General features: G+C 40.9%; 1 protein-coding gene across 2 annotated transcripts in view; it reads right to left on the reverse strand.

Annotated features, from left to right (window-relative positions):
• Positions 1-235: 235 nt before the first annotated feature.
• LOC118584335 (carboxylesterase 1E-like) overlaps positions 236-15,310 on the reverse strand; it is a 36,250-nt gene continuing 21,175 nt past the window's right edge. For both annotated transcript variants that reach the window (XM_036188519.1, XM_036188518.1), the window contains exons 9-14: positions 14,335-14,475; positions 13,061-13,141; positions 12,291-12,438; positions 8,365-8,496; positions 648-720; positions 236-407 (exon numbers count right to left, since the gene is read on the reverse strand). In XM_036188519.1, coding sequence (XP_036044412.1) covers positions 236-407; positions 648-720; positions 8,365-8,496; positions 12,291-12,438; positions 13,061-13,141; positions 14,335-14,475 — 747 coding nt within the window. The remainder of the gene's footprint in view (positions 408-647; positions 721-8,364; positions 8,497-12,290; positions 12,439-13,060; positions 13,142-14,334; positions 14,476-15,310) is intronic.

The raw sequence follows: 15,310 nt of genomic DNA on the forward strand, positions 1-15,310 counted from the left end.
CTATTTGTCTTTCTCAGTCTAAGGTAGTTGGAGACACAGACAATGAGTTGATCTTAAGATGAACATTTATTCTCCAAATTGAGGCCTCAGGTACAACCATTCTCCCCCTGTCCCCTGCCCATCCCCATAACAAAATTCTTCAGTCTTCTCAAAGATTCATCATTGGCCAAGAAACATCTATGAAGTAGCTTTATCTTGACTTTTCTGGTTTCCTGGGGCTGGAAGGACTTCCTAGTCATAGCTCAGTGTGTACTTTCTGTGATGGCTTCTTGGACCTGAGTTCAGTCCAGAAAGCCACTTCCTTATCTTTCAGTCTCCAGGCTTGCTGGGTGGTGGTTCCAATCTGCAGGTACCCTTCCTTCTGGTCATACTCTGGCCAATAGGGCAGCCCATTCCCATTGGGGTTTCTAGCAACAGAATCAAACAGAATGTCTTAGTTACTGTGAGGTCCCACATTCATACAGCATTCAAAGCCATTCCTGGCTTATCTCTGTCAAAGGCTTGTGCATAACCAAACATTGGGGAGCGACATTGTCAGAGCACTACGGTCACAGGCTGGAATTTGACCACTTATATCTTAAAATGCACCCCTTCCCAGCAGTCCCATCTTGCCCAATATCTAGGCAATGCCTTTTCACTGTTCTCACCCACTCCGAGCAAAGTTGGCCCAGAATTTCATCACCATCTTGCTGAGGTTGGTCTCCTCCTCTGAGGCACCTTCTGTGGGAAATAAGATTATATGATTGCAGCTCAACATGCATTTCATGAACCAGAAATAGCTTGTTAGAAATGCAGAATATGGGTTCTAACTCAAAAATTATCGTGTCTAATTATTCATTGCAAGAAGGCCATAGTTAGCTGGTGTGTGACTTTCAGTTTGAGAATGAATGATCCAGGACTCAGCATTGCTAGCTGGCTGACTTCATTTTCCATACCCACCATTTGGTTCTTCCTTACTTAGGATGCAGATGCTGAAGTTTAGTGATGTCCTTATATGAAAGTATTTCTGGCACTTGCGTCTTTTCTCAAGCTCACCTTCAAACCCACATATTCACAGTTTGAAAAAAAAATATTAGAATAGCAAACATTCTAAAACCTACCTAATTGGGAGATGCCCAGAGTGTGTTATTAGCAGCCACTGAAATGGGCCAAATCACATGAACTGCTGAGAATTAAGGTATTAAAGGTGGTCGCAAAAATGTTTTTTGAAATATTATATTACTAGTTATAAGTAAAAGACAACATTTGGATAAATAGGTATGCATATAGACAGACAGGTAGATGCACATGACATCTGATTCACGGTCAGCAAGAGCTTGCCTCTTCCTAACTCACATTCTGATAGGCCATTCTGAGTGGGAAATCAAGTAGTGGAATTCTTATCTTCAGGTGGGGGGACTTGGGTGGTATGTTTGTTTCTCTTAGTTATATTAGCAATCAACATGCTGATGTAACACATGGCTGACTGCCCATGAATATATACCTTTCCTAATGTATGCTGAAGTGGGAGAAAGCCTGGGCACTAGGTATTTTAGCTCATTCCTGTTACCCTAAATTGGGAAATAAATACAAGAGAGAATAAATGGACCCTCCCTCAGAGACTGCACTACTCCTTGAGACAGAGCCTGCCAGTGCTGATTGGACTAAGAGGTGAGCCTTTGTCCTCAAAGCTGACCACCCCAACATCTAGGCTTTGGGCTCAGGGGAACAACCTTGAGCCCCTACACCACCATCCATTGCAGTCCCAGTTTCAGGCCAGTAGGCAGGAATCCTGCAGACAGGTCAGATTACCACCATTCCCCACCAGACCCTGTAACCTACAAGGCCAACCTCCCCCAAACCCCACCCTCTCTCAGAGACCGCAACTACTCCCTGAGACAGAGCCAGCCAGTGCTAATTGGACTAAGTGCTGCTCCCTGAGACACAGAGTCCATCAGTACCAATTGCACCAAGAGCCCTAATTAGACAAAGAGCTCCCACTGAACCAAGAGTATCAACTGGACCAAGAGAGGCTCCCTCAGACACAGACACCACTTGCACAGAGTGGAGGAAGAGATGGGTAGAGCCAGTGCAAAAATACAGTCAACAATGTAAAGACCAATAGGCACCATCAGAACCTAGTGGGTGTACATCAGCAAGACCTGAACACCCCAATGCAGAAGAAACAGAAGAAACTGACCTTAAAAATAACTTTAAGAAGAGGGCTTTAAAGTGAAAATGAAAAATTCCCTTAAAGAAATTGAAGAAAAGACAGACAAAAAATGGAAGCAATCAATAAAAACCTTAAAGAAAGACAAGGAAAGGCAATTAAACAGGTGAAGGAAACAGTCTAAGATTTGAAATAGAGTCAATAAAGAAGACACAAACTGAGGGAATGCTGAAAATGGAAAATCTGAGTAAATAAACAGGAACTATAGATGCAAGTATAACCAACAGAATTCAAGAGATGGAAGAGAGAATCTCTAGCATTGAAAATATGATAGAGGAAATAGATTCATCAGTCAAAGAAAACACTAAAGCCAAAAAAGTCATAACACAAATCATCCAGGAAATTTGGGACACCATGAAAAGACCAAACTAAGAATAATAGGGATAGAAGAAGGAAAAGAATACCAATTCAAAGGCACAGAAAATATATTCAACAAAATCATAAAAGAAAACTTTCCCAACCTAAAGAAAGAAATGTCTATGAAGATACAAGAAGCTTACAGAACAACAAAGAGACTGGAATAAAAAAAAAAAGTCCCCTCGCCACCTAATAATCAAACTACTAAACATACAGACTAAAGAAAACATATTAAGAGCTGCAAAGGAAAAAGGCCAAGTAACATACAAACGCAGACCTATTAGAATAACACCTGACTTCTCAATGGAGGCTCTGAAAGCCAGGAGGTCCTGGACAGACATTATGCAGACATTAAGAGACCATGGATTCCAAGCCAGACTATTATATCCAGCAAAACTCTCAACCAACATAGACAGAATAAACAAAATATTCCATGATAAAATCAGATTTAAACAACACCTACCCACAAATCCAGCCCTACAGAAAGCACTAGAAGGAAAAAAAAAAAAACCTAAGGAAGTTAGATAAGCCCATGAAAACACAGGCAATAGATAATCCCACACCAACTAATACCAAGGAAGAGAAACACACAGCATAACCACCAAAAATTAACAGGAATTAACAATCACTGGTCATTTATATCCATTAATAGTCTCAATTCACCTACAAAAAGACACAGGCTAACAGAGTGGACATGAAAACAGGATCTATTCTTTTGCCGCATACCAGAAACACACCTCAACTTCAAAGACAGACACTACCTCAGAGTAAAATGCTAGGAAAAGACTTTCCAATCAAATGGATTTAAGAAGCAAGCTGATGTAGCCACCCTAATATCTAATAAAATAGACTTCAAACTAAAATCAAATGAGAGAGATCAGGAAGGACATTAAATATTTAACACAGGGAAAATCCAGCAAGATGAAGTCTCAATTTTGAACATTTATGCCCCAAATACAAGGGCACCCACACTTGTAAAAGAAATGTTACTAAAGCTTAAATTGCACATCAAACTCCACATACTAGCAGTGGGAGATTTAAACACCTCACTCTCATCACTGGATAGATCTGCCAGGCTGAAACTTAACAGAGAAATAAAGGACCTAACAGAAATTAAGACTCAAATGGATGTAACACATACCTACAGAACATTCCACCCTAACACAAAAAAATATACATTCTTCTCAGCACCCCAAGGAACCTTCTCCAAAATTGACCACATGCTCGGTCACAAAGCAAATCTCAACAGATACAAAAAAATTGGAATAACCTCCTGTATTTTATCGGACTACCTTAGCTTAAAGTTAGATTTTAATAACAAAAAAATTACAGAAAGTCTACAATCTCATGGAAACTAAATAATGACCAAATGATTCACCAATGGGTCAAGGAAGAAATAAAGAAAGAAATTAAAGACTTCCTAGAATTCAATGAAAATGAAAGTACAACATACCCAAACTTATGGGACACTATGAAAGCAGTGCTAAAAGGAAAATGCATAGCATTAAATGTCCACATAAAGAAGAGGAGAAATCTCACACTAGAGACTTAACAGCACAATTGAAAGCTCTAGAAAAAAAAGAAGCAAACTCACTCAGGAGGAATAGATGCCAGGAAATAATCAAATTGAGGGCTGAAGTCAATGAAATAGAAACAAAGAGAATAATACAATGAATCAATGAAACAAAGAGTTGGTTCTTCGAAAAAATCAACAAGATAGACAAGTCCTTATCCAAACCAACCAAAAGGCAGAGAGAGCATCCAAATTAACAAAATCAGAAATGAAAAGGGAGACATAACAACAGACAATGAGGAAATCCAGAGAATCATCAAGTCATACTTCAAAAACCTATACTCCATGAAATTGGAAAATCTGAAAGAAATGGACAACTTTCTGGATTGGTACCCCATACCAAAGTTAAATCAAGATCAGATAAACTATTTAAATAGACCAATAACCCCTAGGGAAATAGAAACAGTCGTTAAAAGTCTCCCAACCCCCCCCCAAAAGGCCCAGGACCAGATGGTTTCAGCATAAAATTCTACCAGATTTTCAAAGAAGAGCTAATTCTAATACTCTTCAAATTGTTCCATACAATAGAAACAGAAGGAACATTACCAAGCCCTTTTTATGAGGCCACAGTTACACTTATACCCAAAACACACAAAGATGCAACAAAGAGAATTGCAGACTAATAATCTCCCTCATGAACATTGATGCAAAAATACTCAATAAAATATTGGCAAACTGAATCCAAGAACACATCAAAAAAAACAAAAATATCCACCATGACCAAGTAGGCTTCATCCTCGGGATGCAAGGATAGTTCAACATACAAAAGTCTGTCAATGTAATACACCATATAAACAAACTGAAAGAAAAAAAATCCACATGATCATCTCATTAGTGTTGGGCCCCTATAAGGCCTGGGCATGAGGCCCAGTGTAAGTTCCCGAGCCTAGCTTGAGTTTGGCAACCTATCTTTGGACATGGCTTCCAAATACGAGTGATGTAGTTCTACCTGACGTAGAATTGTCTCTGCCTAGTAACTGCTGAGATGGCATCATCACATTGGCCCACTATCCTCACCCCATTCCCCACATCACCACAACCTGTGTAAGTCCAGTCCTGATACAATAAAGCAAGTTCCTGCTTTGACAAGGCTCCTGGCTCAGTGTGCTTGTCTCTGGTGGAAAGGGGATGTCTTGGCCATCAACACTCACCATCCCACTCAGCCCCCAGGAGAGACCAGATGGACTGGTCCTGCCTCCACCCTACCTGTCGCTCAGACCGACACATTAGATACTTAAAAGGCTTTTTACAAAATCTAAGGTCCTAGATAAAGATCCTAAAGAGATGAGGAATACAAGCAACATACCTAAACATAATAAAAGCAATTTACAGCAAGCCAACATCAAATTAAATGGAGAGAAACTCAAAGTTGTTCCACTAAAGTCAGGAACAAGACAAAGCTGTCCACTCTCCCTATATTTATTCAATATAGTACTTGAACTTCTAGCTAGAGCAATAAGACAACAAAAGAGATCAAAAAGATAGAAATTGGAAAGGAAGAAGTCAAACTTTCACTATTTGCAGACAATATGATAGTATACATAAGTGACCCCAAAAATTCTACCAAGGAACTCCTGATAAACTCCTTTAGTAATGTGTCAGGATACAAGACTAATTCAAAAATATCAGTAGCCCTCCTGTATACAAATGATAAAAGGGTTGAGAAAGAAATCAGAGAAACATCACCCTTTACAATAGCCACAAACAATATAAAATACCTTGGGTAACTCTAATAAAGCAAGTGAAGAACCTGTATGATAAGAACTATAAGTCTGTGAAGAAATAAACTGAAGAAGATATCAGAAAATGGAAAGATCTCCCATGTTCATGAATAGGTATGACTAACATAGTAAAAATGGCAATCTTACCAAAAGCAATCTACAGATTCAATGCAATCCCCAACAAAATCCCAGCAAAATTCTTCACAGACTTGGAAAGAACAATACTCAACTTGATATGGAAGAACAAAAAAAAAAAGGATAGCTAAAAGAATCTTGTATGATAAAGCAACCTCTGGAGGAATCATGATCCTTAACTTCAAGCTCTACTATAGAGCTTCAGTAATAAAAACAGCTTGGTACTGACATAAAAACCAACATGTGGACCAGTGGAATCCAGCTGAAGACCCTGACATTAATCTGTACACAGATGAACACCTGACTTTTGACAAAGAAGCCAAAACTATACAATGGAAAACACAAAGCATCTTCAACAAATGGTGCTGGCATAATTGGATGTCAACATGTAGAAGACTTCAAATAGATCCATACCTGTCACCATGCACAAAACTCAAGTCCAAGTGAACCAAACATCTCAACATAAATTCAGTTACACTGAACCTGATAGGAGAGAAAGTAGGAAGTACTCTTGAATGATTTGGCACAGGAGACTACTTCCTAAATATTATACCAGTATCAGAGACACTAAGAGCAACAATTAATAAATGGGTCCTCTTGAAACTGAAAACCTTTTGTAAGGCAAAGGACATGGTCAATAAGACAAAATGACAGCCTACAGAATGGGAAAAGATCTTCACCAACCCCACATCTGACAGAGGGCTGATCCCCAAAATATATAAAGAGCTCAAGAAACTAGATATCAAAATCCCTATCAATCCGATTTTTTAAAAATGGGCTACAGAGCTAAACAGAAAATTATCAATGGAAGAATTTCAAATGGCCAAAGGATATTTAAGGAATTTCTCAACATTCTTAGTCATCAGGGAAATGCAAATCAAAATGACTCTGAGATACCATTTTACACCTGTCAGAATGGCTAAGATCAAAAACACTGAAGACAGCTCATGTAGAAGAGGATGTGGAGCAAGGGGAATACTCCTACACTGTTGATGGGAATGCAAACTTGTACAGCCACTTTGGAAAGCAGTGTGGTGGTTTCTTAGAAAACTGGCCATCAATCTGCCTCAAGACCCAGCTATACCACTCTTGGGCATATACCCAAGTAATGCTTAACTTTACCACAAGGACACATGCTCAACTATGTTCATAGTGACATTATTCCTTATAGCCAGAACCTGGAAACAACCTATGATCCTCAACTGAAGAATGGATTAAGAAAATGTGGTACATATACACAATGGAGTACTACTCAGCAGAGCAAAACAATGACAGTGAGGTAACCCAGACTCAGGACAAACATGGTATGTACTCACTCATAAGTAGATACTAGATGTAAAGCAAAGGATAAGCAGACTGCAACACACAGCTCCAGGGAGGCTTTCTAGCAGGGAGGACCCTAGGAAAGATGCGTGGATTGCCCAGCAAGGAGAAATAGATGAGATCTACATGAGCAAACTGGGGGTGGGGAGGTAATGATGGCAAGGGATGAGAACATAGGGGAATGGGAGGTTTGAGCTGGAACAGGGACAGAGTGGGAGAGCAAGGAAAGAGATACTATGATAAATGAAGACATCATCGGAATAGGGAGAAACAGAGTGCTAGAGAAATTTCCAGGAACCTACAAGGATGACCCTCACTTTCGACTACTGGCAATAGTTGAGAGGGTGCCTAAACTGACATACTGTGGTGATCAGATGGCTGAATACCCTAACTGTCATCATAGAGCTCTCATCCAGTGACTGATGGAAGCAGATGCAGAGATTCATGGCTGGGTGCCAGGCCGAGCTCCAAGAGTCCAATCAGTGAGAGAGAGGAGAGATTCTATGAGCAAGGGACATTGAGATAATGATGGGAAAATGTACAGAGATGGCCAGCCAAACTAGAGGTAATGCATGAACTGTGGACCAATAGCTGAGGAGCCCCCATGGTATTGGACTAGGACCTCTGGATAGGTGAGACAGTTGTTTAGCTTGAACTGGTTAGGGGGCACCCAGACAATGGGATAAGGACAGTCCCTGGTGCATGAGCCAGCTTTTTGGAGCCCAGTGCCTATGGTGGGACACTTTGCACAGCCTTGATATAGGGAAGCCTTGTACTGGACTCTGCTGACTTCCCATGGGAGACCTTGCCTTGCAGGAGGTGGGAATGGGGGATAGGTTGAGGGAGAGGGGGGATGGGAGGAAGGAAGAGAGGTGAATCTGTGGTTGGTATATAAAATGAATAGAAAATCTTTTAATAATAATAATAATAATAATAATAATAATAATAATAAAGAGAGGCTAAATGAGCTCAAGGCCACAGAAGGAAAACTGGAATCCAGACCTCCTAACCACAAGCACACAGGGAGCAATCTTAGGCAATCTTACCTCTTAAGATTGGGGCACCAAAGACTGAGTAGACTTCATCTCCATGGTCTCCAATCACGGTCTTGGGTTTCAAATCTGATGAGAAGCTTGGATGATATTGAAATTCGTACATGTAGGTGGGGGCTCCAGCATCTGAGAAGACATAGATTCATGTACACTTTATGTTATCAGGCATGTATTTAGATGGTATAAAAGCTTCTACATGTGAAGAAACCCCTGGTCTTCAGCAAAGCAGAAGAACCCTTTTAGTGAATCACTTGAATGTGCTTGGGCTGTTTAGGAAAAGAAAGTGGAAGTGATACTTGAGTCAGACATTCATGGACTTAAAAATTGATGGGTTAAAATGCACTCCCCCCCAAAAACCAGAGAGGTGCTTGCTCATGGTAATACTCTGATGCACATTCATTCCAAGAAAATCTACAGTCTACCAAGCATCTTCTATTTGGACTGGTGCTGAGCATTTCCCCATATTTTGCTCACTCGTTTCCAGGAGTGTGAAGCAAATCCAAGTGCTTGCTTGAAAGTGTTACTAATGTTTTTAATTAATGTTTTAAATTAGCATAAAAATTAACGGGTTTCATTGTAATATTTCCATACATATTTTGTTTCATTCATTTCTTTACCCCACTACCCTCCTTCATGCCCATTCCACCCACTTGCATGTGCCTTTCCTACTAACAGTACCTTCAATTCTACTTTCAGGACACATGTATAACACTGTCCTCTTTCCTCTATGTAGTGGATAGCCATCCCAGCATTGGCCTGGAAGTTCCAACCCCCATTGAGGCTTCAGTAATGATCACACCCACAAGGCGGGGCAGAGGAGGGAGCGGAAGACTGAGGATCAAGAGGAGGTCACTCTCTTGGTTCGGGGACGCTGGACGCAGGAGGTAGACCGAGCAGAGTTCTCCAGAGAACACCGCCGGATTGTGCTATACCTTTGCCAGACCCTGCAACCTACCCCTTCATTTGTAAGTTACCCTACAAAATAAACCTCCCTTTTAACTACGTGGAGTGGCCTTAATAATTTCACCAATACCTCTACCCTCTCCCTGAAGATCTCTTTCTCATTGTTTTTTTCTAGTTTCTCTCCTCCATGCAGATACACATACAAATTTAAATCTAGGCTCCACATATGAGGGGATACACACATTTATCTTCCTAAGTCAAGTTTACATAAACATAATGATTTCCAGTTTCATGCATTTTCTTGCAAATACCATAACTGTTTTCTTTATAAAATTTGACTTTGTGTATACAATATTTTATTTATTCATTTATTCACCTCATTCATCCATTTGTGACCAGCTAGGCTAGTTCTACTTCTTTACTATTGTGAATCATGTGGTAATGAACATGGAAATGCAAGTATCTCTGTGGTAGAACTTATTAAAATCTAAGTATATACAGACAGGGAATAATCAGTCTTTCATGTCTCAAGAATACAGCAGTGTATGAAGCTGCCATTCAGAAATAAGAGAAATAAACAAACAAAACATATGGAATTGAGCATGTGTAGACATGTCTTATAGAAATTAGTAGAGTTTTTTTTAAGGTTGAAGTAAAGAGATACTAATGAACAACATGAAACCCATTAGCACAAATGTCAAAGATATAAATAGAATTTAGGACACTCTAGAGCTGTAATGATCATGCATGTGACAAGTGGATTCTAAGTCCTAAAGTTCTAAGAAAAAAAAAAACAACTATAACTAAAACAAATATTTGATGACTAAAATAAATTGTCCTTACAAATGATATAATTTAAAAGACATAAAGTGTGTGGAGTAGGGGCAGGAACTAGAAGAACAAACCAAGCCTAAAGCTAAAGAAGGGAGCAAATGAAGATCAGACAGAGATGACCTGTGAAGACTGGGAAGGCAGCCCAATGGCAGAGTACTCCCTGAGAATGTTTGAGGAACTGAGTTAAACAGCCAGAGAGAAAGGAAGGGTGGGGGGAGAGACAGAGAGATTTGTGAGAGTATAAATGTTTAAAAGGTTTTTGAGAATAAAAATATCAGCAAAATTTATCAAGATCTACCAGGCAAAAAAAAATCAGTGGAGAATCCAATAGATCAAATCATTGATGAGGGATCTTATGCTAGATGGTACTGGAATTCAAAAGCTCATGAGAGATTATTACAAACAAATATGTGAACACAGATTGGCTCACCTGGGAAAAGAAAATCAATACTTCCAATAGTCCAATAGATCCTACCAAAGCTGAACTAAGAAGAAACAGACAATCTGGAGGTCAATCATGAATGAACTTGTGTTAGTAATTAAAGTTCTTCATCAAAGAAAAGTGACGATTTCTCTGAAGAATCACAAATTTAAAGAACTGGGAACCATATATCTCAAATTCTTGCCAAATTTCTTCAAAAGTCAATAGAACATTTTCAGATTTTTTCCCAAGAGGACAGAATGACACAGATATGAAAATAAGACAAGACACTACAAGAAAAGAAAACTACAGCAAGGTCCTTAATGAACACAGATGGAAAACTACTCAAAAGAACACCAGCACACCAATTCAATGACATATTGGAAAGATAATTTATCATGGTCAAACAGGAATTAGACTTGTGGTTCATACCAATTTAACACACATGGGGGCTATGCTACCTCATGTTATAGGGGAGTGTTTCAAGACAGGGTTTCTCTGTGTAGCTCTGGCTGTCCTGGAACTTACTCTGTAGACCAGGCTGGCCTTGAACTCACAGATATCCACCTGCCTCTATCTCCCTGAGTGCTGGGATTAAAGGCTTGCACCCCCACCACCCAATATGAGATGGAGTATATTTTGACATAATAAAAGTCATGTATAAGAAGTCCAGTGTCAACACTGTCCAAAAGAGGGACAATTTTTTCCTCTAGAACTTGGAATAAGACAAAAATTACCTTGCACACTGCTTTTAATTAGCATTGTGTTGGAAGTATTTGCCTGAACCATTTGGCAAAAGTTTAAAAAGAAGGCATCCAAATAGGAAAGTCGGACCTGCAACAATATTCATGGACAGCAAGTTCCTACATACAGAAACCCTATAAACTCCCAAAGTACTTACAAATAATAAGTAAACAGAATTTTAAAAATTACAGCATGGAAAATCAGTAAATGAAAATCAAATAGTGTTTCCACATACTAAAAATAAATCATGTCACTTAGGGCAAGTCCTTGGAGATACCTTTCCTGACTTCTTCCTGTACCTTTCTCCTTGTGCGCCATTAAGTGAGCATGTTTGCTCCACTATGCTCCCCAAAATGATGAACCTCACCCCAGAGACACAACAGTAGAGTCTCCTCACCACATACTGAATCCACAACCTAAATAAGTCTCTCTTCCCTCATGATGTTTATGGCAGCCCTCTTGTCTGGGCAAAGAAGCCTAACTTCTACCTCCAGTACTGGTAACACTAGGAGCACTTTTGCCTCAAGGTTGTCTCTGGCCACTATTAACTGTGGTTTTGTTTTTTGTTTTTTTTGTTTTTTTTTTTGCCCATGTGCAGCAGATCAAAGCACACCAGAGACAAATGAGCAGTGGTGGATAAAAATCCTCCCCTCTTGCTCAGATACAACAACCCTAAGACCACTCATCTGATTATTCTCAGAGTTCCAGCGCCCACTGCTCACAGTGGGTATGCGCTTAGCTGTGCATCATTGACTGGCCTCCATCTCCTTCCCGTCTCATTCCTTGTGTCCCTGAATGATGTTTCCTGGGACCAACTAAAAAATTAACTGCTTACTTTTGCATCTTGCCTGTAGAGCCTGCTACTGCCAGGAACTAAACAGAACAAAAGCTCTTCCTGCACCAAACTTTGAGGCCTCACCACAAGGAGTTTCCACATCTGTCTATCCTAGGAGGATGTCAGCAGGTTAGAGACCAAAGCTGGTCTGTCTGTTGCCCCCATCCAACCTGTTGGACTCACCTCTGTGGCCACGAGACACAATCACAGATGGTACACCAAACATCACATCCCCAATCAACTTTTGCAACAGGGCTCTATTTCTGACTGGGTCATCTGTGTCTATTGAATACTTCTCAATGGCAGCTGGAATCCCATCTTCTGGTATGTTCTGAAATGGATGAATGAAGTGACCATCCCCAACTGAGCAGTGTGGCTTATCCAGCCAATTGAGAAGGCTTCATTGAGTGTGAGCTTTCTGGGCCCTGTATAAATCCCTCCTGGGGTGATAAAATCAGAAAGTTGGAAACGTGGGTCCAGAGCCCAAGTGAGTCTTTTTCTGGTGAGACTGTAGTGACAATCACGGACCCTATATGGATCTGAGCTAGGTCCTCTGCACATGTTATGGTTGTTTAGCTTGAGATTCTTGTGGGACTCCTAACAGTGGGAGTGGGGGTGCCTCTGACTCTTTTGCCTGCTCTTGGGACCCTTTTCCTCCTACTGGGTTGCCTTGTCCAGCCTTGATAGGAGGGTTTGTGCCTGGTCTTATTGTAACTTGTTATGCCATGTTTGCTTGAAATCCCTGTGAAGGAAGGAGGCCTGATCTTTTCTTGAAGGGAAATGGAGGAAGAGTAGATCTGGTGTGTGTGTGGGGCGGGGTGGAGCTGGGAAGAGTGGAGGGAGGGAAACTACAGTCGGGATGTAATGATGAGAGAAGAATGAAAAAAAGAAAAAGAAGTGGTTGGTAATTTGGGCCAGTCCCTTAGCCAGTTACTATGGATCATGACACTTACAAAGAAATAAGCAGACTTTATCAGGAGCGATGTGACCATCTTCTTATCCAGTTTTACGTCAGTTGGTGGAAATTCCATTAGCTATTTTAAAAAAAATATTTAAGTATTTGTGAATCCTCAGGAATGAACAGGGAGAGACAACCACCCTGCCCACTGTGGAATGAAGACTCTAGTTCTCCCATGAGTTTAACAAAAATCAATAAAACAAATGGATTTGTATATGGAAACTGAAGGAATGAGGTGAAGGTGCTTACATACTTACTATCAGCCTAGGAGAATTATGATCCCCTAGGCAGTGGGGAACATTTAGACAAGGGTAAAGTAGAAGCAAGAAGCCCAGGGATAGAGGAACAAGTTGGGTCCTCACAGACCCTGCTGACTGAGGAAGTCACCATTACAGCCATTATGGCTGGGTTCTTTGATGACATCTGAAATGCCCCAGTAAGAGCTGCAAACTCTTAGCATGTACTGACCTCCATTCTTAGAGCCCTGACTCCAGCATTGTGTCAGCATCTTAAGGCACTGAGCCCCTCCTATGCCTGCCTGAGAAAGCCCAATGCGTTCAAGCAAAAATTACACTTTCTCAAGGGACAGCCCACTGAGGGGAAGCCTGGCCCTGGCACCTCTCTTACATAAGTCACTCTAAAGTGGCAATTCTATGCCACCATACTGAAAACATCCCTGGCCTTGGTGTCAGGGATTTGAGTCTAGGTCATGTTTAATCTTTCCACTCCTGTTCCTGTCTTACTGGGTAAAACCCGCCCTGTTTTAACCACTGTTGGGGAGTTCTGTAATTGCTAAAAAAGAAAACCTCTTCTTACCTGTTAGAAACAAATTCAAACTCAGTCAGATCACCTTCTGAACACTATCCCTGAGACACCAAAAGCACTCATGGGGAGCCATGAGACTTGAGGAGCCAAGCACAAGCAGATCTTTCTGTGCCCCAGCCTGACACTTCTGGACTCTCCACTCCTTTCTTGATTTATTTGGTTATTTCATCTGCACAAGTATTGTCTCTACAGGCCCAAGAAGTCTGGGAATTCATGAATTTATTAAGAAAAAGCAATGACAACATGCTCCCAGGCCAGCATTTCTCAGGTGACAGGTGATAGGTGATGCCCCAGAATGTTTCCATGGAAGAATCCACTCATAACAATAGGGTCAGATGCCCGAGACACCAAGCAAGGCTTGAACAAAGAACATACAGGTGCACAGACTGGATGAATAATTGGTAGGGGGAGGGGCATTGGTCAAACACTTCTGTTTATGCTCACAATTGGCAGCATCCAGCCAAATTCTTGCTTGTTGATCCCCACTAAGAAGGGCACAGTGTTCACATTCTTCTTGGTCAGAATCTCTTCTGGGGCCTTGGGCAGCAGCACCCCATCAAGCACAGTTGGCGTAAAGGGGTAGTGCTGTGGAAGACAACAACACTGTGTTAGAGATCACCTGCATCCCCTGCTCTGCCTGACCCAGGGGGTGGCTGGAACATAAACCCCATGGCTGCAGACAGTGGCCAGAGAAGCTCAGGGTGCTTAGAAGGGAGCTAACGGTCTAGAGCCACAAAGGCTTGATCAGGGGCATCTGTCTATGTCAAGGTAATGGTGGCAAAGAAGGGGTAGGGGCATCCTTAACTTAAATTAAACATGTATCATGTATATTTCAATATTAGCATATTACCTAGAATGAATACTCACTACTCCTTACACTATTACAGTGAGGTAGTCCTCATTATACCTTAGGTCTGTAAGGTTGTCATGAATGTTGAATATAGACAAATTTCTAAACAGTCTTACTAAACAAGAAACACAGAGCCAAATACAGAGTTAAAAGCCCAAGAAATCAGAGCACTATCAAAGAGTCAAGACTGCCTTTAACTTACCACTCACTGCCGTCACTTCCCTGAGAGAGCATTTCTTACTTGTCTTTTTATTGACTTTCTGTTCTGCCTTCTCATTGGCTCTAAACCCAGCCAAATGACTTCCTTGTCACTGCCTGTCTATACAGACCTCCAGGTCTCTGTGGTTGGTACTGGGATTAAAGGTTCATGTCACCACACTTGGCTGTGTCCTTGACCACACAGAGACTCTGCCTGCCACGTGATCTGATTTAAGGGCATGGGCTGCCACCACCTGACTTCTGTTCCTGGCTCACCAATGGCCTCTGATCTCCAGGAAAACTTTATTATTAACATACAAATAAAATCACATTTCAGCACAATTAAAATATCACCACAGTTGAATTAGTGAC

The sequence above is a fragment of the Onychomys torridus genome, chromosome 5 (genome assembly GCF_903995425.1).
Source record: "Onychomys torridus chromosome 5, mOncTor1.1, whole genome shotgun sequence".
Classification (NCBI taxonomy): Eukaryota; Metazoa; Chordata; class Mammalia; order Rodentia; family Cricetidae; genus Onychomys; species Onychomys torridus.